At 34.1% G+C, this 22,163-nt stretch overlaps 3 protein-coding genes and 1 long non-coding RNA gene across 4 annotated transcripts; 1 reads left to right on the top strand and 3 right to left on the bottom strand.

The window, feature by feature from the left end:
* Positions 1–26: 26 nt before the first annotated feature.
* Positions 27–4,381, bottom strand: LOC135126896 (uncharacterized). Its single transcript, XM_064053110.1, has 5 exons — positions 4,155–4,381; positions 3,904–4,098; positions 487–625; positions 293–434; positions 27–241 (listed from the first exon to the last, which is right to left on the bottom strand). The coding sequence occupies exons 1-5, from the start codon at positions 4,293–4,295 to the stop codon at positions 130–132; spliced, it is 729 nt and encodes a 242-aa protein (XP_063909180.1). The 5' UTR covers positions 4,296–4,381; the 3' UTR covers positions 27–129.
* Positions 4,382–4,617: 236 nt separating this feature from the next.
* On the top strand, positions 4,618–7,703 carry LOC135126890 (uncharacterized). Its single transcript, XM_064053100.1, has 7 exons — positions 4,618–4,816; positions 4,878–5,548; positions 5,598–6,473; positions 6,607–6,793; positions 6,844–6,986; positions 7,036–7,245; positions 7,297–7,703. The coding sequence occupies exons 1-7, from the start codon at positions 4,723–4,725 to the stop codon at positions 7,537–7,539; spliced, it is 2,424 nt and encodes an 807-aa protein (XP_063909170.1). The 5' UTR covers positions 4,618–4,722; the 3' UTR covers positions 7,540–7,703.
* Positions 7,704–7,752: 49 nt separating this feature from the next.
* Positions 7,753–9,428, bottom strand: LOC135126893 (alcohol dehydrogenase class-3). The gene is made up of 7 exons (XM_064053105.1): positions 9,299–9,428; positions 9,008–9,251; positions 8,739–8,959; positions 8,466–8,682; positions 8,148–8,414; positions 7,956–8,100; positions 7,753–7,907 (listed from the first exon to the last, which is right to left on the bottom strand). Exons 1-7 carry the CDS (start codon positions 9,314–9,316, stop codon positions 7,871–7,873), a joined length of 1,149 nt encoding a protein of 382 aa, XP_063909175.1. The 5' UTR covers positions 9,317–9,428; the 3' UTR covers positions 7,753–7,870.
* Positions 9,429–17,514: 8,086 nt separating this feature from the next.
* Positions 17,515–18,015, bottom strand: LOC135126482 (uncharacterized). The gene is made up of 2 exons (XR_010280042.1): positions 17,793–18,015; positions 17,515–17,740 (listed from the first exon to the last, which is right to left on the bottom strand). It is a non-coding gene; the product is annotated as an uncharacterized LOC135126482 (long non-coding RNA).
* Between the last annotated feature and the right edge of the window lie 4,148 nt (positions 18,016–22,163).

Below are 22,163 nucleotides of genomic sequence, written 5' to 3'. Positions count from 1 at the left end.
TGACCCCATTTAGGTAAAAACATATGTAGTAATAGTATGTATAATTAAAACAATTATAGTTTGTTAACATAAAATAGTTTCGTCTATTTATACAGATATACATATATATTTTTTAAATAAATTAACCCATCACTCACTTTTTTCTTTGTCATAATTTATCCCTTTACCCTTTTTAATTGCTGTTTTTGCAGAGTACACTTTTCTCTTACGCTTCATATGATTCCATGGATCCATTTTAATACTGAAAATTTCGCACTAGTTTTTGTGTCTAAGAGATTATCGGTTCACTCACTCTTCAATTTTGGTCTCTATGGTTCCATATTGTCTTGTGAAACTATCCCAAAACGGTTTTGACTGACCAAATACGTTCATCATTGACTTATCATCAATATTGTTTAACATGGCATCATCAAATCTCTCAGTGATTAAATCATCTAGATCAGAAAATTAGAACACATTTTTTATTCACAAGTAGTTGTGTTGTACCTCTAGAAATCAAACCCTTTTCAAGTTTATATTCTTCTAATTCTCGATCCTTTTTCTTGACTAAATTACAAAGAATGCTTTGGCAGGCTTCTAAGTGCTTGACAGTTTGAATTAGAGGCACTGTAACTTCTTTAAGAAACTGCAATTTTTCCAGTGTCACATCAAATGTAGAACTCCTTGTAAAGATTTCGTTATGAAGGCAAAATGTAGGAATAGTCATAATAACAGTCATATAAAAAAAAAACAAAGTCTGATTTTTAGTAAAATTACATGTAACTTGCAACAATTTTTATTTTTCTTCTCAGATTATTTTGGCTAATTTGTGTTACAATTAGCACATATAAAAAAATGAAATCAGGTGATTTTCTGAAGTATTATATAGGAAGCCCAAATTTGAATAACGTCATTATATTCATGTAATATAGACTAACGTTTATACACATGAATAAATAAATAAAGGTCGATTTATACCTGCTGCTGATGTTGCTGTTCGCCGTTGACGCTGCCGTTGCAAGATAAATATGCAGCAAAGGTATGCGTCGTTTATATCATCCGTTGACGTTTACCGTTGCAACTTGGCAGGCAGTTGGGGTGACGTTCAAGATGACCACCTTTTAACTTTCGTCGTTACGTTGCCGTTGACGTTGGGTTTTCGACCAATCAAATTGCGGTAGTGTGCAGTGGTGCCAACTTGAAGGAAAACCCCTTGAAGTAGGGGGGACATTTTTCTGGTTGACAGCACTAATTCCAGGAAAATCAAATTTTGATAGAGATAAAGAGATCCACTAATATTAAGCCATTTAACCACCTGTTCACCGACACCCTCATATTTTAAATAGATGCCATCATTTTCTACAGTGTAGCTTTTTGTCAGTACTTATGCGTTGTTAAAGGTAGTTCTCGACGTTTAAATCAACAAGATTTATTGCTATTCGTCTCAAAAACAGATTAGGTATTATAAAACTACAAGAGCTTACATTTTGCCCTTTTTTCTTAAATATGTGTAGTCTTCTTTTAGCAACAAGAAAGGTAAAACATGTTTAAAATGGTAAGTTTTTGTAGGAAAGTATCGCTTTTGCAATTAGGCTCCGCCCCTCGGTGTGACAACGAATGACAAATTCATCACAATTGAGCTTGGGATGGATACGGGTGGGGCTTAATTTTTGGCTTGTTTTTTTCTTAATATACATAGTATTCTTTAAACAACACGATACTTAAAAACATGTGTTTTATTTCTTGTAGAAAAATAAGGATTTTGCAATTAAGCTCCACCACTTTGGTTCACGACGCATAAAAAAATTATCACAATTGAGACAGGGCAGATGGGCGAGTCTTACATTTTGCCTTTTTTCTTGATATTTGTAGTCATCTGTTCACAACAAGAAACTTAAAACATGTTTAAAATGGTAAATTTGTATAGGGAAATACCGATTTTGCAATTTCGCTCCACCTCTCGGTCTGACAACGAATGAAAAATTTATCAGGATTGAGATCGAGACGAATGAGTGGGGCTGCTCTTTTGGTTTTCTTTGTATAACCTGATTACTTAAGAACATATTTTACATGGTAATTTTCCATAGAAAAATACGGATTTTACAATTAAATTCAGCCCCTCACCTTACAACGAATAAAAAAAATCATCAGAATTGAGATAGGGCGGGTGGGCGCGGCTTATATTTTGCCTTTATTTTCTTAAAATACATAGTCATTTTTTCACAACAAAAAACTTAAAACATGGTTAAAATGGTACATTTTTGCAAGGAAATATGGATTTTGCAATTATGGGATGGAGCCTAATTGCAAAATCGATATTTCATTATACAAATTTTCCATTTTAAAAATGTTTAAGTTTCTTGTTGGGAATAGAAGTCTGCACATATTAAGAAAAAAAGGAAAAATGTAGCCCCGCCCACCCGTCCTATCTCAATTGTGGTGAGTTTTTTATTCACCCTGAATCAAGGGAACGGAGCTTAACTGCAAAATTCTTATTTCTTTACATGAAATTAAAAACATGTTTTTGAGTATTGTGTTGTTGAAAGAATACTATGTATATTAAGAAAAAAAGGCAAAATATAACCCCCCCCCCCCATCTCAATTGTGATGATTTTTTTATTCTTGGAAACTTAAAACACGATAAATTTTTGTAAGGAAATATGAAGTTTGCAACTAGACTCCGCCTCTAGGTCTGCCACTGAAAACTTCATTACTGTTTAGATCAGGGCAGGTATGGGTGGAGCTTAATCTTTGCCTTTAATTTTTTCTAATATACATAGTATTCTTTGAATAACACGATACTCAAAAACATGATTGTCTTACATGGTAATTGCTTGTAGCGAAATAATAAGGATTTTGTCATTAAACTCCACCCCTTTGGCTCTCAACAATAAAAAAAATCATCACAATTTAGATGGTGCGGGCGGGGCTTATATTTTGCTCTCTTTCTTAATATATGTAGTCGTCTTTTCAGAACAAGAAATTTAAAACCTGTTTAAGGTGGTAAATTCTTGTAAACAAATATGGATCTTCCAATTAAGCCCCGCCCCTCGATCTGACAACGAATGAAAAAATCACAATTGAGAATTGAGATCGGGGTGGGTATGGGTTGGGCCTAATCTTTGGTTTTATTTTTTCCTTAATATACATAGTATTCTTTGAACAACACGATACTCACAACCATGTTTTTAATTTCTCGTAGAGAAATAAGGATTTTGCAATTAAGCTCCACCCCCTTGGCTCTCGACAAATAAAAAAAATCATCACAATTAAGATAGGGCGGGTGGGCGGGGCTACATTTTTCCTTTTTAAAACATTTCTAAAATGGTAAATTTTTGTGGTAATCAACTTAAATCCTCCATTTTTCTTCTACAATCGCTTTAAATACGGCAAAAGTTGAACATCAAAGTTACTATCAACGATAACTTGGCAACGGAGTTTATAAATGACGTCAGTGGGAACAGCAACTGCAACGGGAACTTCAACGTCAACAGCAAGTTTATAAATCCCACTTAAGTTTGTACTTAGGAGTTTTAGTCTGAGTGACATTTTCATACAGGAAAAGATACATGCGCCATGATGTATTCTCCAGGCCAACTGAGAAACTAAATATTTTTTATATTGTGCGATTGAAAATAAAATGATTAAACTTTCGGTAGTAGGTTTATTACTGCCCTCAGTTTGACGCAAGTCAATATTAACATAACCTTTTAACAAGATTTTTGTGACTAGTAGACGTTAACATTTCTTTCTTGGAGAAAATATGTAACAGCACTAAATTAAAAAAAAAATCATTTAGTTTTTAAAAGTCTAAAATGAAAAAAAAAAACACTTCATTGCTGTTGGTATTTAAGAGCGTTTTTTAAAAATGCTGTTTTCCTACATTTTACCATTGCTTCAAAAAATGTGCAACAACATACATACCATATCTTGCGTCGATTTAATAAAATCGAATTGAAATTTTATTTTAACTTCTGACTTCTCAGATTCTGCTGATAATTGTAGCTCATCTCCATTGGTGCTTAAAATAAGGTTTCCAGCTTCTGCTATCTGATTTATTAACTCAACTACTTCTGCTACAGCTTCATCAATTTTAATATCAAACAAGGGATTGCACTCCTACAAATACATATGAATGAACAATAATAAACAATTTATTTCTTATGTAGATTTACTTGGAACTTTAGCAGGACTGCTTCTTTCGAAAGTTTTTGGATCCATAAATTTTGTAAATCGGTTAAATATAGCTCCAAGTCTTCTTCGTAAATTATTTTAAGCATGTAGAGTTTGTCCTCATGCTGGAAAGTTTTCCACATAATGAAATAACTGACTGGAAACAACAATTGTTTAAAACATAAATGTGTTGGTTATGAATTTTGACAGTTCGCGAGTAGATATAATGTATTTAAGGATTTGGGACATTTGAACTACTAGCAAAATTTAACCGCAATCGGAAAACGAGTATGTATATATATTTATTAAATTAATATTACTCTTTCACAACTAAAATACGTGTTGTTTAAAAAAAAAAAACGGTTTCTTAATGTATTAACAATATATTATAAATTAAAACAACATATTTTCAGTAGATGAAAAGCATCAACGTGTAGTCAATTTGTTTCTTTGAAGTTTTTGTAGATTTAGGTTATGTTTTTCCCTGTTTTTGCTAGCTGCTGTTTGCGGTTGTTACATTAGTTAATTTTAAAAAGTTTAAGGTTTTTGAACAAACGACTAAATACAAATATGAATTTAAACGAAGATTTCATTAACGTTCAGGGAATATTATTAAGTGTGGAAAAAACCGCCGGGCCACTCGCAAAAGTCAGACACCGAGGAGGTAAGTTCGATTTAAATAATTAATAAGTAGCTAATTAATTCTGACTTAATGCAACTTGTAGGTCATGAATCAACCATTTTGAATTTATCGAGTGAGCTACTTAAGTTCCTTTCTTCAAAGAGCTACATAAAAAATCAACAAATTAATGATGCTTTCGATGAACAACTTAAAGAGATTTGTTTGTTTCTTATACTTAATACCGAATTTAAAGAACCGCTAAATGAGCCAGGTTTTGAACATTTGATTAACATAACGCCTCAACTCTCCACATGTTTGTTAGCCAATGTCATCGTAGGCCTGGATTTAAGCAAACATTTCTGTAATGCACTTCACCGCTTTGATTCAAATGTAATTCAACAAATTTTGCTTGAAATTGTTCCGTGTATCAAAAAGTGCAAATTAAAAATACACGTGGTTAATGCATATGAGTATTTAAAATTAATAATAACTAAAATAATGGTCGCTAATGATTCATCTGCTGTTGAAAGTTTCACTGATATTGCGTCTCAGATGTTATTAAATTTAACTGGTTTGCATGGACATCAAATCGAAAATGCGAGAATTGATTCAGTTTATGTGTGTATGGGCTATACGCTGCTGAATTTGTTAGATTTACTTTTACTGTGTAATGAAAAAAACAAGAATTTGGAAAAAATAATAGAAAAACTGATAAAAACGTGTTGTTCTATTATGATGGCTGTTACGTTAGATGTGTACTGTTCGTGGGCTGAGGTATTATTTTTGTTATAAAATCATGCACAAAAGTAATTGTGTTCTTTAGGTGGAGCATGAAGATGAAATTCTCCAAATGATAATTGCTAGCAAAAGTTATATATTTATTGAAAAGTATCAGAAGAACACTCATGCTAAAGAATTGATTACTATGTTGGGAACAATAGCCAAAAAACCTAAAACTATAAATGAACAAATCTACTCAGCTGATAAAGCAACAATGGTAGCAATGGTCAACAAAGCAGATAGCAACCAAAAACAATGGTTTACGGCATTGTTGAACACCCAAGTATTAGATTGTAAAGACAGTATTGACTGTGTGGATAGATGGGCATTCCTGTGCACTGTGAGTGATGTAACACGCTTACTTAATTTGAGTATTTACAAAAAAAATACAGATGTGAGAAATGTAGTTGTGAAATGTGCTGCAACTTTAGATTTCAATGAATTAGTGTTGGTTACAACACGACACTTTTTCCAAAATGGCATTACGCATAATTTAAATGACAATGTGCAACCACAGTTGATACTGATTTTTAACAAAATCAAAGATAAGAATATTGGGAATGAATTTTGCAAAGAACTGTATTTATTGTTACTACAAAACCCAAAACAGACTTTGAGTTATATATTTAGCGAATGTTCAAAAAATGCGTTTTATTCATGTAATTTAGCCCCGTTTTGGCCTTCTATTAAAGAAATAATAACCATTGATAACTTTGGCATGAGTGCGTTGGAAAATGAAATGAGCAATAATAAACTGTGTGAACAGAATTGTCGGAATTATATACAGTTATGCAATGCCCTGGCAGGACCGGTTGTTACCGCTGGAAAAATAGTCACTGACGTAATTCTGCCACTCCTGCAGGACTCAGTTAATGAAGAAAATTTTACGCTTACTACATTTGGGCTAGAAATTCTAAAGGTGAGTTATTATACTGCAGCAAAAAAAATAGATCTCTAGTAGACCATCAAATTTGTTTTTATTTCCATTTTCATCGCCTTACTAGAGAACTTTTTTCGATCATATGACAATATCAATGACAAACAAATTTTAGGATCTGCATGGAGATATTGTTCTAGAAGATAAAACTGAAAACTTGTTTAATTTCTTATTAGAATTAATGAAATCATGTCGCTGTAACTTCTCTACATTTGATGGGCTCAACCAGGAAGTTGTAAAATTGACAGTAGATGTCGTTGATAAATATTCAAAGATGAATAGAAGTGTTGTTTATTCCAGTGGTAAGTTACAAATAGTTTGTCATTTCTCTATCAAATTTAGTGTGTTATAGGACAGGGACTTAAATCTGAAGATCTATTTATCACATTTTATAAAGAGAAATTATTTGGACCAAATTCCGACATTAATCCGCTAACCCATTTCTTCCAAATCAGTTTTGAAAAGCATGCAGAAATAGTAGCTCATTTAATTAAAGTATTTTTGATCTAGATTTCAAGTTTTTTAATTGAAAAGTTGTTTCTAGGTGTTAGCTGTATGTGTAACTCCAGAGTGGGTGATGCTATCAACAAATTTACTCAATTTTTGTGGGACTGAAAAGACTTCAGAATTACTTTGTGATTCTATGATTCTAATTTGTGAGGTGGTAAAGAGTCAAGATACGGAAACAGAGGAGGTAAAGCGTATGTTTAATGCTTTGAGATATTACTTACAGAATCTTGGAATAGTTATTAAGGTATGTAGAAGTCTACGCTTCAGTCAGTTAGTGTAAGTTAATGTATTATAGGACTGTCTTCAGCCCAAAGTAAACAGTTTGAAAGAAGATGTTACTTTAACAAAAAATGTATGCCGTCTATTGAAAGAAGTTCCTAGCGGCAGCTTAAAAAGTGAAGAAGGTCTTTCTCTTGCAAGCCTGCTTTCTGACGTGTCGCTGAAAGCATTGAGACCAGACAAAAAATTTGCCTGCTTAATAGCTTCAATTAATGAACCTCATATTTGTAGAATGTTGGCAACAAAAATACTGAGTTAATATTCATTCCTTTTTTATATATTTATGGCTGTAGGTTAAAATATCAATTTGTTAATAATAATCGCTAAGTACAGTTTATATGCAAAAAAAGAAAGCTGTTTGTTTGTAATAATTATGTCTTAGAGACACAAAGGTTTTTTTAATGATTTTTCTTGAGAGTAAGTGGTCTTGTGAAGTATTGTGGATACTACATACTATAAACAAAAATTTGAGTATATATTCATCATTCTTTATTTGATATCTTGTTACAAAGAAAACCCATAGGCTCCAGTAAATGTTATAAAAATAATAAATTGTTACCCCTTACTTGTAAAAATTCCATCAAAACATCTTAATTAGCCTCAGAAATAGCAACAACAGTTCGGATACTAAAAAGCATAAACATGTAAACTTGTCAGTGTTATCAGGCTTTTTACCTCTCTCCCTTATGCATCAAATGAAAAGCTTCATTAATTTCATCCATTTTTAAATTGTGTGTTACAAATTTATCCAAACACATAACTTTGTCATTTTGGAGGTACTCTTCAACCAATTTTGGGACACTGTCGCGACTTTTCCATCCTAAAAATTACAAGTTGGGAAAAATTCAAACTGATTAGAAGAAAAACCTCCAAAAGCAGTTCCTTTCCAAACTCTCCCAGTAACCAACTGAAATGGTCTAGTACTGATCTCTTGTCCTGCCCCTGCAACCCCTACAATGGTAGAAACACCCCAGCCCTTATGGCACGATTCTAAAGCTGCTCTCATGGTTTGCACATTCCCCACACACTCAAAGGTGAAGTCTACACCCCCATCAGTTTTTAACATCAAAACTTCCTGGATTGACTGTTCATAATCCTTGGGATTAACAAATTCAGTGAAACCAAAATCTTTAGCTATAAAAACCAAAAATGAAAAAATGCGTTTCCTTAATGAATAACATGTACCAATGTTGAACTTCTCAGGATTAAGATCAACACCAATAATTCTGGAAGCTCCTGCTACTTTACAACCAATACCCACTGCAAGACCGACAGCTCCGAGACCCCACACAGCGCAAGTACTGCCCTTTTCAACTTTAGCGGTGTTTAAAGCGGCCCCATAACCTGTGGGTACACCACATCCCAAAAGACAGATTTTATCAAGTGGTGCTTTGGGATTAACCTTGAGATAAAATTAGCTGAATAGTGGCCTTGACCACTGTTACATAACCATCTTACTTTAGTGACAGAAATGTCTGCAACTACTGTATATTCACTGAATGTTGAGCACCCCATGAAGTGGTACACAGGCTTCCCGTTACATGTGAATCTAGATGTTCCATCGGGCATCACTCCTTGGCCCTGAGTGACCCTAATTTTTTGGCACAAATTAGTTTTTGGTGACTTGCAGAATTTGCATTCACCACACTGGGGGATGTACAAGGGGATAACATGATCACCTGTGAATTATTTGTTAAAAAAAAAAGACAATCATAGTGGAAAAATACCTGGTTGTACATTTGTTACTCCTTCACCAACACTTTCAACAATACCACCTCCTTCGTGGCCTAATATTACTGGAAATAGACCTTCAGGATCTTGGCCACTGAGAGTATATGCATCGGTATGGCAGACAGCACTGAAGAGGATCTTTATTCTAACTTCGTGGGCTTTTGGGGGCGCAACTTCAATAGTTTCAATTTTTAGATCTTCTTTGGCGGCCCATGCAACTACCGCTTTACATGTAATAGGCTAAAACACTAATATGAAGAATGTGTTTAGAACTTAAGAATAATTACCTTGCCGGCCGTACTCATTTTGGCTAATTTGGAGAATTATGTTACGTTGCAACGGCGTGATAATAAAATTAACAAAATTATCCAATAACCTCAAATAACTGATAGGGATACGGAGGATAAAAATAACCGATAAGAAAGAGATAAAAGATTAACGATTTTATAAGGTAGAAAAAAATAGCAACAGGCAGCAGCGTATACACTAAGCTAGCGGGAGATTTAAACAGTAGTAATCTGATACTCCTAATTAACACTTGAAAGATGTATTAGGCTGGTGCCAGGCACAAGGGCACGTGTCCCCCCGAAATTACAACTTTTACTAATACCACAGCTAATAAGTACACTGGACATAGCAAAATAGTCATTTCCAATATTTAAAAAATTATCAGGAAATTTGTGTTAATTATCAAGAAAACATTTCTATCAATTGTATCAAAACTTATATTTATAGATATAGTGCCTTGAATAAATCGTTGGTAAGGTTTCGGTGAAAACGGAGACCCAACCGTGATTCATTTACACTTTTTGTTTATACCGTTGCCATGGAAACCGCACCTCTAGTCGCTGTATTTGGCTGGAATCGGGTCCCATTTTAAACGGTGACCGTTAGCAATAATTCAACTACGGGAGTTCAATTGTTTGATTTTAAATAAAAATAATGATTTCAGTTGAATATTTAATTAAAAATCGACCTCTATTTTACGATGATAAAATTGTAGTGAAAAATTTATTAATAAAAAAAGTGTTCATGACAAAACAAGAGACTTTCATAGGTATTTTCATAGATATAACAAATATGATAAATTTTTGTGGACGTGTGATTGTGAAAAAAATAATAATTTGTTTTGTTTTGTGTGTCTCCTCAGTAATGAGTAATGAGTAATGACTAATGACAATGAGTTAAAACAAAAAGGTATGTGGACAATTTTTTTTTACTTTTATTGAATGTGTTTTTGTATTTATTTCCGTCACACAATTCGTCTATTAATTGGTAATAACAGCCTGTTTTAAATCTTTATATTGAATTTAACTTATTAGGTAATGAAAGAAAATTTAAAGTTGTTTAAAAACAAACCAAAAAAAGCCCATGCTATGTCTAAAAACAAAAAAAAAACAATAAAACAAACGTTTTTTTTACACTCACATCAACAAATCAAAATTATAAAACATTTGCTACCTGTTTTTTAAAAAAGTGGATTCCAATTACTTACCTCTTTAAAGCAACTAGACATTGCAGAAACAAGTTTATCTTTTTCTGGTGAATAAATCATCATTTGAGTTTCTGGTAGAGGACAACTGTTGGTTTAAAAATTTGATATAGTCGTTTGGCGCTTTTTTCGAAAATATTTTTTGAAACCCCGAAAAACCACCTCCTGAGTTCAAAAGTGACATTAAATTTTGTGCAAATGCCTAGTTTTGGAGACATTGATGTTCACATGCTGTAATTTTGTAGCCAAGAAAGGTCTTTTTCAAGTTTTTTTTTTCCATGAAATCCCCCGGCAAATAGAAATATACTTCGAAATGTGAAAATTTTTGTTCCAAGGTACCTATTTGTGTTTATTTGGTTGATTATATCGTACGTAGAAGAAAGGTTATTTGAATAATGACTACAGTTAAAAGTCCTAATTTATGGGCGATTAAAGCTTAAAAATCTTGCATATATTTTATTACTTTTTTTTCGAGATGTTGTTGAATTTTGGAGGTTTCCAAAATCAACTTTCACTCGTTCCTAAAGGTGGCAAAATTTTGAAACAAAATTTTAATCGATTTTCATATTTATTTTTTTATTTGAAATCACGTCCATTTTGAAATCAGCTCTAAGGTAGAGACATATTTAAATCATTTAACCACCAAAAAGGAACCAATTTTTCGAAATGGAGATTGTACATGATCTTCAGGTTTTGTGATGATTTGGTCACATTCAAGCCATTTTTAAGTCGTGCCTGTATAGATTTTAAAATCCACTTTATCGAAAATCGAAGCTTTTGTGAATTTTCATGTTTGGAGCTCTTCTGAATTTTGTTTCAAGATTTTTTTGGAAACGTTTATACGTTTTCGAGGACAAATTTTTCCGTGTTGAGGTTTTAGTTAATTTTCAAATTTTGAGCAAATGACATTCTCTGAGAAAATAGCGGACGGGTGGGCGGGGCTAGTACTTGGGAAGATAAGACTAATTTTGGCAAATGGCATCCTCTTTTGCACGCACCTCAGAGAGTGTGGCATTTTCAAAATCAGTCTTAACTTAGTTTAATAAAACTAAGTTAAGACTGATTTTTTTTTTTACAGTTTAATAAAACTAAGTTAAGACTATTAATAACTAATAAACTATTTTGAACAGGAAAATATCTTAGGGTCAAATCAATATGGATTTAGAAGAAGAAAAAGTACACTAGATGCTATAAATCGGTATTATTACAAAAAGTTATTATTTCGGTATGTGGGTGCAAAGTACCTTTCCAAAGCATTTGACTACGTGGACTTTGACATTCTCATAAAAAAAACTTTAATTTTGTGTATTAAACGACAGTGCAGTAAATAACATACCTGAATGGGAATACTTCTAAACTACTTTATGTAAAAGATGGGGTCGGTCTTAGGACCCCTACTTTTCATAATCTAAATCAATGAATTGCATAGCTGACGCCATGGGCATCTATTTTGCTGACGGCACTACGATTGTAAATACTCATCTGTGCTTAGCTGAACTCATACAGAAAATTGACGATTCTATGAATCAGACCAAAAATTGGTTCAGGGAAAGCAGACTATCACTCAGGGACGTAACCAAGGGGGGGGCTGGGGGGGGGACAGGCCACCCCAGCAAAACCCTGCGCCACCCCTGGTGCCCCCTTAAATTAATTTTAAATTTTAAAAGTAAAGCAAATGTTAACTATGAGTAATCTTATGTTCTTATCTTGTAATGTAACTCTCTGAGTAAAGCGATACTGCTGTGAACAGTTTTGTCGATAACTTTTTTAAGCAATTAGCCGATACAACTGATATGACTTTTTTTAAAGGCCCCCTTATTTGAAATTAGTGCCCGGGCTGGGCCCCTCCAAAATAAAAGACTGGTTACGTGCCTGGTATCACTGAACGACATAAAAACTCTTAATATGATATTTATCCCAAGACCGTTAAATACAGTGTGATAACCCAAACTTCCCGCCTTAAAAATTGACCTTGAAACAGTTTGAAAGGCCCGCAAAAAATTTAAAAATTCAAAGTTTGGCCTTGGCTATGATCGTCTAACAAATAGGAACCTACGTTGTGTGTTTTTTTTTTTTTGTTTTTGAAAAATGGCGGGAAGACGTTCTTTCATACAAGTGCATACACTGTCGAGAGCGCAAGAAATAATAGACAAAAATTGGTTTGGAGGGGGAGAAACGGCACCACCCTCACAGGGGGAAAGACGCTGCGAAGAATTACCCCTCAGCGTAAAAACCCCCTTTGGTTTTATTCCCGGACGACATATTATTACATTTCAAACACCTTAAGATATGTGAAAGAAAAACACTCGCGAATTGACAGACATACACACACGAAAAACGAACAAACGGAAATTCTGTACATCTGTTTGGAATCAATGCAAATATTGGAATATCACAAGTTTAATAAAACAAAGCAAAAACCGAATCAAGTAACTGGATGCAAGTACACAAGTTATTACAGGCATGTGGCGGCCGATCTCCTTTTCCTTTTTTTTGTTACGGCAGTTAACAGGAGCACAAGAAAGGTACCCCTGGAGCGTTGTAGCATAAGCGGAGTCTGAGCTACCGGTCTGGAACTGTTCTCCCCCCGCGACGATGATTCTATCTATCGCAAAGCCTACCCCACACGCATATCCCATGACGAACTTTGCCCTGCGGAACTAGGCCATTACGGTCGTCCAACCCGCAAAGATCTCGACTATTGGGCCAAATCGAGAAATTCACAACGTCGGCGGCCGCCCCCTGAATCTATCCAAACCTGTGGACTTGTACAGGTGGCGCGATTAATCTCGCCAGCTCGACTAGGAACCAAACCTCGCTTCTGCCACGTTTTCTGTGTCATTTAACCTCAATTCCATTTTAAAACATTCAATCTCTTATAACTCTGATGTTAACAACAACTGAACAAGTGTTAAAGTTTCAAAGAGCAATAAACAACATTTAAATTCGCCATACAATCTTGTGAAATCTTAAACAACAAATAATTCTTATGTGGGATTAAAGTTGGACATCAAATAATTTATATGATAGAAAACATTCATCAACAAAGTATTTACAAAACAAAACTTAGCAAGGATTTACGAGACGAAAGATCTGGTGTGAAATAAACTTGTACAAATAGAAATGTTATGTGAGGTTAGAACTGTAGAACATGAAATTTACGTTCAATTAAATTTATACAACAAATAAAATTACTGAGGTTAAAATTGTGAGATTAAAGAAATATTGTATGATGTGAAAATTTGCAGAGTTAACAAAATTTACATGAGATTAATTTTTGCCACACTTTATCAACGGTTCAAACAAAGAGTTTACATTATGCCAAATTATATCATGATCTAAATGATTGGTTACTTCAAAAATAATTTACTTTGAGAAGTTAAAATACTACGAACTGGTTACCCCAACAAAACACATAAACAAACAAACACAAAAATATCCAATCATCGCTCCGAGGGAAAAAGCGTCTCGGTGATGTAAATATCCAAAATCGTTGCGAGGAAAAAGCGTCTCGGTAATGTAAATTTTCTGTAGCGTTGGGGGCATGCCTTAATTAATTAATCAATCTGGCGTTGCGAAACATGCCCCGATGAATTAATCGTGATAATGATGATAACCACCTGAGGGGAGAAAATATCATAACCCCCCGCCAGTCCGCAGTATAATGAACTTGTTTAACTGCCGTAAATGAACTATTAGCAATCTTGTGTGAAGAATTTAGAAGTGTTATAATGTAACACTTACGTATATGCATCCAGAGACCTATTCGTAATTAAACATAAGGTGTTTTTCCTGACTAAGTGAATTTCATGAAATCTTCCAGCAAATGGTTAATTTAAATAATCCTGATTGTTAAATTGTGTTTGCACTAGCTGACTATTAAGAAAAACTAGCTTGATTGGTGAATTTACAAACAAAGAAACAGATTCACAACACGTGTTCGCGTCCGACCGGAAGTCTGCAATTTTCGATTAAAAGGGCGCAAGAATTTAACGCGCGGGTTGGGGACAACTGTATCATTATGAAAAATACGTTTGATCGTCGTTAAACAAAGGCTTCCTCCCGTTTTATTAACTACCAAACCAACTAATTTAAACCTAGCGCTTACCACGTGGTTACACTTACACGAAACACACCAGAATGACACATTCTACCGCCATGCCGCTTTTCTACCAACCCTCTAACTGAAATTACCCTAGCGCTACGTGCTGCCATCTAACCCAAAGATCATGCAAACTAACTCCTAAGCGCTACGTGCATTAGACCATCCATGCATATTTGGTTGCCTATGTTTAAGGATTTCCTTTTTGTGATTGAACTCTTTTTTTTTTCAAATTAAAATTATTCAAATGTGATTTCGCGCCGTTGTCAATTAATTTCAGCGCGAAAAGTTTGATTTAAATTCGGTCACCACAACAGGGTCATTATAAAATATTGTAGTCGAAGAAGGCCATGATTTTGGTGACATTTTGTGCCGCCTTTTTCAGTTGTGTGGAAAGGATTACACTAATATTGGAATTTTTATTTTTAGCGCCACATTATAAGGAATTCACGTTCGGTAGATGTAACTAGATTTGGTAACTTTTTTTTTAAGCTGTGTAACTGCGGACATAATTGTTCTAGTGTATAATGTATTACTGGAATGTCAGAAAGTAGGTATCGTCGTCTTCGTTGATTCACTATTAAAGTCTCTCCAATCCCTTAAATGTGACATGTGAGGGAGCATACGTCGGGAGGGAAAGGAATCTGTAATGTCGGCTAAATGTCTGTCGTGGTCTGACTTTTTGACACAATTTGACGTCATGTATTTCAGTTTTTACTTGAAAAAGAGACAAAATTTCGGTACCGGTGCCAAAGTCACAACGCCATGGGTGTGGATGGTCTGCAAGGGGATATGCAGTAGGAAAGTTTTTCTTTGAGGTGTTTACATTGTTATCGGAATGTGTCTCAGGAATTATGAAGCTGCATTCTGGATCACGTTTAGTACTTGCTGGGGAGCTTGAAGAAGTAGGAACAGGTAGCGGTGACTTGGAACCATGGAGGAACAAAGTAGGAACAGAGCCGGGTTTAAGTCTTTTATTTGTGTAATAACAACTTCTCTCAAAGTGTTTACCACAAATGTATAAATTATTGGCAATATTATCACCTGAAATGGTTTTAATGGCTATACATTCCCTTAGGTAAAAGATTCATGTTGGGGTACCTACTTGTAGCATTAAAAACCTTTTTGCACCACAACCTTTTGTTCACAGTGTTTGAAGGGAATCTGCATTATTTTGTGGTCTCTAGGATCCTTGATTACCCCACAAGCAGGCACAGAGCAATATTTTTTGGACATTTTGATAATATCAATTCAAGCACAAACTGTTTTGGCGCGCGACAAAACGGATTAATTACAGGTTCCTGTAACTCCTGAAGGGGGTGACATCTTTTGATATTTTCCCTTTTGACAAGTCGGACGATTGTAACCAATTGGAGGGACTTTAATAGTGAATCAACGAAGACGACGGTAGGTATCAAAAATGTGATGGTTTTGTGGTAATCTGGTGAATCTATTTTTGAACCAAGGAGAAAATCGCATCCCTCTAAAAGCCCAAAGAGCAACCCGCATGTAAAATTTTGAATCTTTTCCCTTCACTAGTTTTTTTAGGAGGACAAGCTTTGATGTCCTCATCATGGATCCACAATTTCACCATGGATCCATTTTGGTATATCCATGTCTCATCCAAGAAAATGAAAAGTAAATCTTCACCACAATCACGCAATTGGAGATAGGTACCGCCTTAGAAATTTGATTCTGGCAGCTATAACGTGTTTAAACTGTGAAAAACTTCGCCTTCGGAAATCTAAATTTATACGTGTATTACGTACAATTATTTTCAAAGCCGAGTGTTTTACCTCTTACAAAATAATAACGATTATATAAAACTTAAAAACCAATTGTAGAACGGAACCAACAAAGCACGTAGGTATATAAATCTGCGCAGTCGTCTTTCTGATTCTGATTATAATATTAACGGCACAAGCGCCGCTGTATCTGTATTATTTTAAAATTCGAAAAACACTCGACAACACTAGCGAACTTTACGGAGAATATTTGTGCCACCAGTTTAACTGTTTCCGTTTTACCCAATTTTTTGAAAACCACGAAATATTTCTTGTTTCTTTTCCTTTAAAATGAGCTTTCTCGTGATTACTTTTATGGAAATTGTTTCCATGCTGTATTTAAGGATTTTCTTGAAACGAAGCGTGTTGAAATTAGAAAAACTTCGTTTTTTTCCCACACAATTCAGATTTGACATTTGAATTAGAAAATTAGACAGTTAATGCCAATCTTAAATTTCTAGTGATCTTAAGATTGCAACTGAACCACAGAAAACTTTCTGTCAGTTACTTCTACCGAACGTGAATGCTTATTAGTTGACACAACACCTTCTAGAGACATGTCTAGAAGGTGTTGGTTGACATTAGCACAGACATTAGCGGCTGCACTGTTTCAACGCTTCATCAAATTCTGTCAGATGTCAATAATTTTTTCGTTTGTACTGGTACGTTTTCCCTCACTTTGTGCGTTAATTGACTTGTCTTGTTTTCATTTTTGCTGTCTTCCCCTTTGTTAGAACTTTAATAAGTGTCTCAAAAAACAGTTTTTATCAAAACTACAGATCATTGTGGAATAATCTCAGGTAATGAACAGAGAGGAATAACTATGGTCAGTGTTACAAATGATTTTTTTAGTTCTTTGGCGCAATCATCATGCCTATTACCGTAATGGGGTGTTAAATGAGGATGGGGATGGAGTGTACTCTGTGGAGGCGTCTAAAAACGAGTATCTAGTGAAATGTTCTGTTGTCATTGATGAAGAATCTTTGAAGACGCTATATGGCGAATTATGGCCAGATTTAACGACACTGGTAGCATTTCTAAGTGAAAACCGACGGGGAGACCTCAAGTTAGTGAAGACGTTGTTGAAGATTTAAGGATGAGAATGGAACAAAGTCCGAATAAAGCTTTGTCAAAAATCTTTACTGTCCGGAGTACCATACAGCCCATGTCAGAAAATCGTAAAAGAGAAGTTACATATGCATCCATACAAGATTTTGTTGGTTCAGGAGCTGCAACCAGCTGATTTTCCTTGCCGCGTTGGGTATTGTAGTTGGTTTCAAGCTGATATGGACGATAACGGGATTCTCGATTTGTCGTTCTTTTCTGATGAAGCCTGGTTTCATCTGTTAGGCTATTATGTCAACTGACAGAACTTCAGAATTTGGTGTATAGAAAATACTCACGCTTTTGAAGAAACACCATCACACGCAATGAAGGTTGGTGTGTGGTTAGCTGTTTCCAGACGACGATTCATAGGCCTGATACTTTTTCAAGTAAATGAATGTGATCAATAAACAAAATTAGATGTAGAAAGTGTATGTAGGTACTGCAATAAAGTTTTTTATTTTCAGTAACTTTCATTTTTCTTTCGGTGTTAGTTGCATTCTCTTAATTTAACACTTACTTCAACTTACTGTTTAGTAATAATTGTAATTTTACTATTAGGAAAGTTAAAAATCTTTATTAAACATTCTGTTGTTTCAAGAGATCTCATAATCATCTACAGAACTCTTAACACTATGCTCCTGAAATTTTATTGGTTTTTTCATCTTTTTTGTTATAGAAATTTTGAAAAATCTTGATATTAGGATGGCCATGTGGGCGTGTTTTGGGTAGAACCTCTTTGACATTCCTGTTATGCAGATCTGGCATGTTTCAGATATCCAGAAACTGCAAAGCTGAAGGTAATGTTTGGACATAGCAGTTTTCACCTATTGTAGGGATGAAGATCAAGGCTTTCAGTTGTGTTTTTTCAAGAGAAAAGCACCGGTCACAAACCATGTCTGCACCAATATTTTGACGATTCCTTACAATTTACAAACAGAACTTTCGCGGGATCACAACTTTGGCAAAATTATTTACTGCAAAAACTCATTAGGTACTCATAGTGTTCGTTAACTGTAATAAAACTTGCTCTGCCATTGTCCATTACGTGATTTTTCACAATTTTTACCTTCAGGGTACCTATAAAAATGTAATTTTTTAAATAATTACCGTGTTCATTGGTTTCGACAAACTTAACCTCACTTTTTGGATTTCATTATTTGAAAAATTATTGCTTCTTTGCAAAACAGACCAGATGATTTATTCTGTTCATCTCCAATCGACTTTCCAAGGTGTAATTCATGACAAAGCCCTTAAAAGTTTTTCTGACAATTTACAATTTTTGAAACTGAAATGTATTGCAGTGGCGTTCACAAATGCTCGATAACACTGCAACCCTTAATGCTCTGGCCTGGCGTGGGGATATAGCCCTCATATGTCTAGAAATATAGGGAAGGCGTTAAGCCCAAATTCACGGAATGGGGAATCCTGACTGTCCTATCAGCACACATTTATGGAATAAACATTTTGAAAATGAGCTGTTCTGCTTCAGTGTGGGTTATTTTGGGAGTAATAGTGACAGTTGTGCCGATTAACAACCCCGTTATTGCCAAATCTTGGTTCATCGCTGAACAAACTTTGAATACAAAATTGTTGTCCAATTCTAGTTGATGTTGCATAAAATTGCAAAATTGTATTCTTCTGGGAAAGTCTTCTTCTACTAATGTCACATGGTAAGGGTGGAACTTATTCGCTCTCAAAATTTTTGGAACGGAAGATCTATCATCTAAATATTTGGTCGGATAGATGTCGTCTATCGGGATATCTTCTTTCATAGAGATTTGCTGCTGCAACGGCATTTTTTCTGCATTCTCCAAAAATCAAGGTCTTATCAACCTTTTCATCATTCGTGTATTTAACCCTTATCTTATCGCGAAGACTAAAAACTTATCGGAGCTCAAAACTGACAAATAGAATTATTGCGAAAGTCAAAATTAACTACTAGGCTACTAGGTAACTATGTTTGTACATTTCAGAAAAATAAAATATAAAAAGAGTTATCTACATATAGTCTTTGCCATTTCTATTGAAACACCACTTGTTGATCGTAAATTTGGCAACGTTCATATTCAGACAATTTTCTAACTAAAAGCCGTTGTCAATCAACCGAAAACTGTTAGCAATTGCTAAATTTTAGGCAAAATCAACAGGTAGTGTTTCAATAGAAATGGCAAAAACTTTATGAGATGTGTTGCATTGAAATTTGGTCAGGGTCCCGTTATTATAATACTCCCCCTGTATAAAAAATCACTTAGGAAGTTATAAATGCCATAGAAACACACATGGTTATGACATCCGACACCAAGAGGACATTGCTCTGGAGTACAGTAGGTTAATGTGAACGAGAAACGCCATAAACTATTATGGACCGAAGTTCTTGAATCAATAATTATCCAAAGATACAGCAACATTAGCCATCAATAAATTCAAAACAAAGATCAAAACTATATTAATAGATGCCTCATTCTACTCATTTTATGAATTCGAAAGGTTTAATTTTCAACATTAATAATGTTTGTGTGTGTTTTTGTATTTGTGTATTTTTGTATTTTTATATGAAGTGATGAAGCCTTCGAGCAAATTCAATAAACTTTATTTTCATTTTCTTCTGCAGAGCTTCTTTACTCCGCGTAATCCTTCAGTAAAAGTCACTAAAGCAAGATCAACCTCAAAAACGAATTGTTTTAATTTACGTGCAGATATTTTTTTAAGGAATTACGGATCAAGAATTGTTTGAAAATATAGATAATCTGAAAAATTAATTACTTAAAGAAATATTCGTCTGCAAAAATGGACGGACAAGCAGAGTACCTACGAATTTGATTCTTCGCTGTGGTGGTTTAAATCAAACGTTTTAACATACGTTATGAACACTTTATGACATACATTACAAAAATTACAGTTAAAATAACAACATGCATTACACACATTCATAAAAAGGCCTGTTTAGATATAGTGCTTATTTTTTAAACTTAATATTACTAAGCCACATACCACATATAAGAAAAACAAAACATTTACTACTAGTTATTTATAGTAATTTATAAATAGGAAAAATGATATATAGAATATAATGAATGATAGAATTTTAGGCTATTGCCAAAATTGGGAAGAACCTGGTGAACAATATGGCTTTTTTTGTAAGGTTGAAGCGGATTACAACTGACTATAAACAAACATATTTTAATCGAAGAATAACTAAATCGTATAAATAGGAAAGAAGTAACATTACTCAGCCACACACCACCTGTAAGAGAAATAAAATAGTTCTATATAAAATCAGTTAATTAACTTAACAGTTTTATTTTTTGTTTATTTTTGTTAGATGACTTATTGATCAAAATAGCTAGAGATCAGAGCGTAAATAGAAATTCAAATTAAGGTGAATACAGGCATGCTAGTAGATTTTAGTAATAAATTAGATAAGGTAATCGAGGTTCTCAGATGTGTAAATGTCGTCAAAATTTAAGTCAGCAAGTAGTCCATTACTAGACAATGCCCGTGTAGAAGTATTTTTAGTAATACTCAACTATATTCAGAGCATGATACAAATAAACGTTTATAACTATAACATATTATGGAATAAATGCAGCAAAAACCCGAAAATATGTAAACTTGTTAAGGAAATAAATACTAACCTTCTTGGCCATAGTCTACTTTATCAGTCATTCTCAACAGTTTTATTCCTTTTTCATAAGTTGGTTTTCTTCGGTAGTTTTTTTATGATTACGTGGCATGTTTTCTTCAGCAACTTTCTGTCCAGAGATAGGTTGCTGTAATTTCGGCATTTCTGAGGTCATACCATTTTCCTAAAATGATTTGTTTAACACACACTTCTCGAAAAATATACAACCTACATTTAAAAAATTACTACAACGTAAATCATCTTATGTATACCATTTCGTTGGGCACGTATCGTCGAAAGCATAATCAAACCTGAATAACTGATTTTCCAAAGATCTCGTCAGATCGACTTTGGTCTTAGGTTTGTGTACGATAAGTTGGTTTTTGCTTGGAAAACTGATAACATCCATTTCCTTCTTCGTTGCTTCTTTTTTGTTCACGGGTGTTTTCCTAACACAAACGGTGATGACATTGTTTTCAATTTCATCTTTCTCACTTAGTGGTTGGATGTTTAAACTACTCCAATATTCCCTGCTAAAATGCAATTACAGCAGATCATACACACAAAGAATAGTTTAAATTACGTAATAATATGTAGTAACTCGCGATGGGTGTTCCTGGAGGCTACTTTCTGGACTTCTAAAAATTATAATTTACTTCTACCTTTACGTTTTTAATAACACACTCAAAGTAGAATTTCTGCACACGGTCGCCACCATACAATGAAACACAACAAAAACGAAACATAAAAACACAAAGAGATAACGAACACGTTCTTTGTTGATAAAAATATGAAGAAGATAAAAATAGTCTACCCACAAGATTTTTTTTTTTCGAATTAATATAGCAAGATATTTTTATTTTAAGTTTATATTTTGTTGTAATAAAATAAGAGATCGTTTATACAGCGTGTTATTGAAAGGTACGTACAAAATAAAATCGGTAATTGGTATTGAAGTATGGGTGCTAAAAGTTAAAAAAAAGTTCAGGTAAAAGTGTTTTCCTTTTAGAGATAAAAATTATTAAAATTTATGTCCAAATTCGTT

The sequence above is a fragment of the Zophobas morio genome, unplaced genomic scaffold, assembly GCF_036711695.1.
Source record: "Zophobas morio isolate AGI-343-1 ecotype UQ-CSIRO unplaced genomic scaffold, CSIRO_AGI_Zmor_V1 ptg000011l, whole genome shotgun sequence".
NCBI classification, from domain to species: domain Eukaryota; kingdom Metazoa; phylum Arthropoda; class Insecta; order Coleoptera; family Tenebrionidae; genus Zophobas; species Zophobas morio.
Note: the sequence above shows the minus strand (reverse complement) of the source record. Positions and strands in the feature narration are given on the sequence as shown.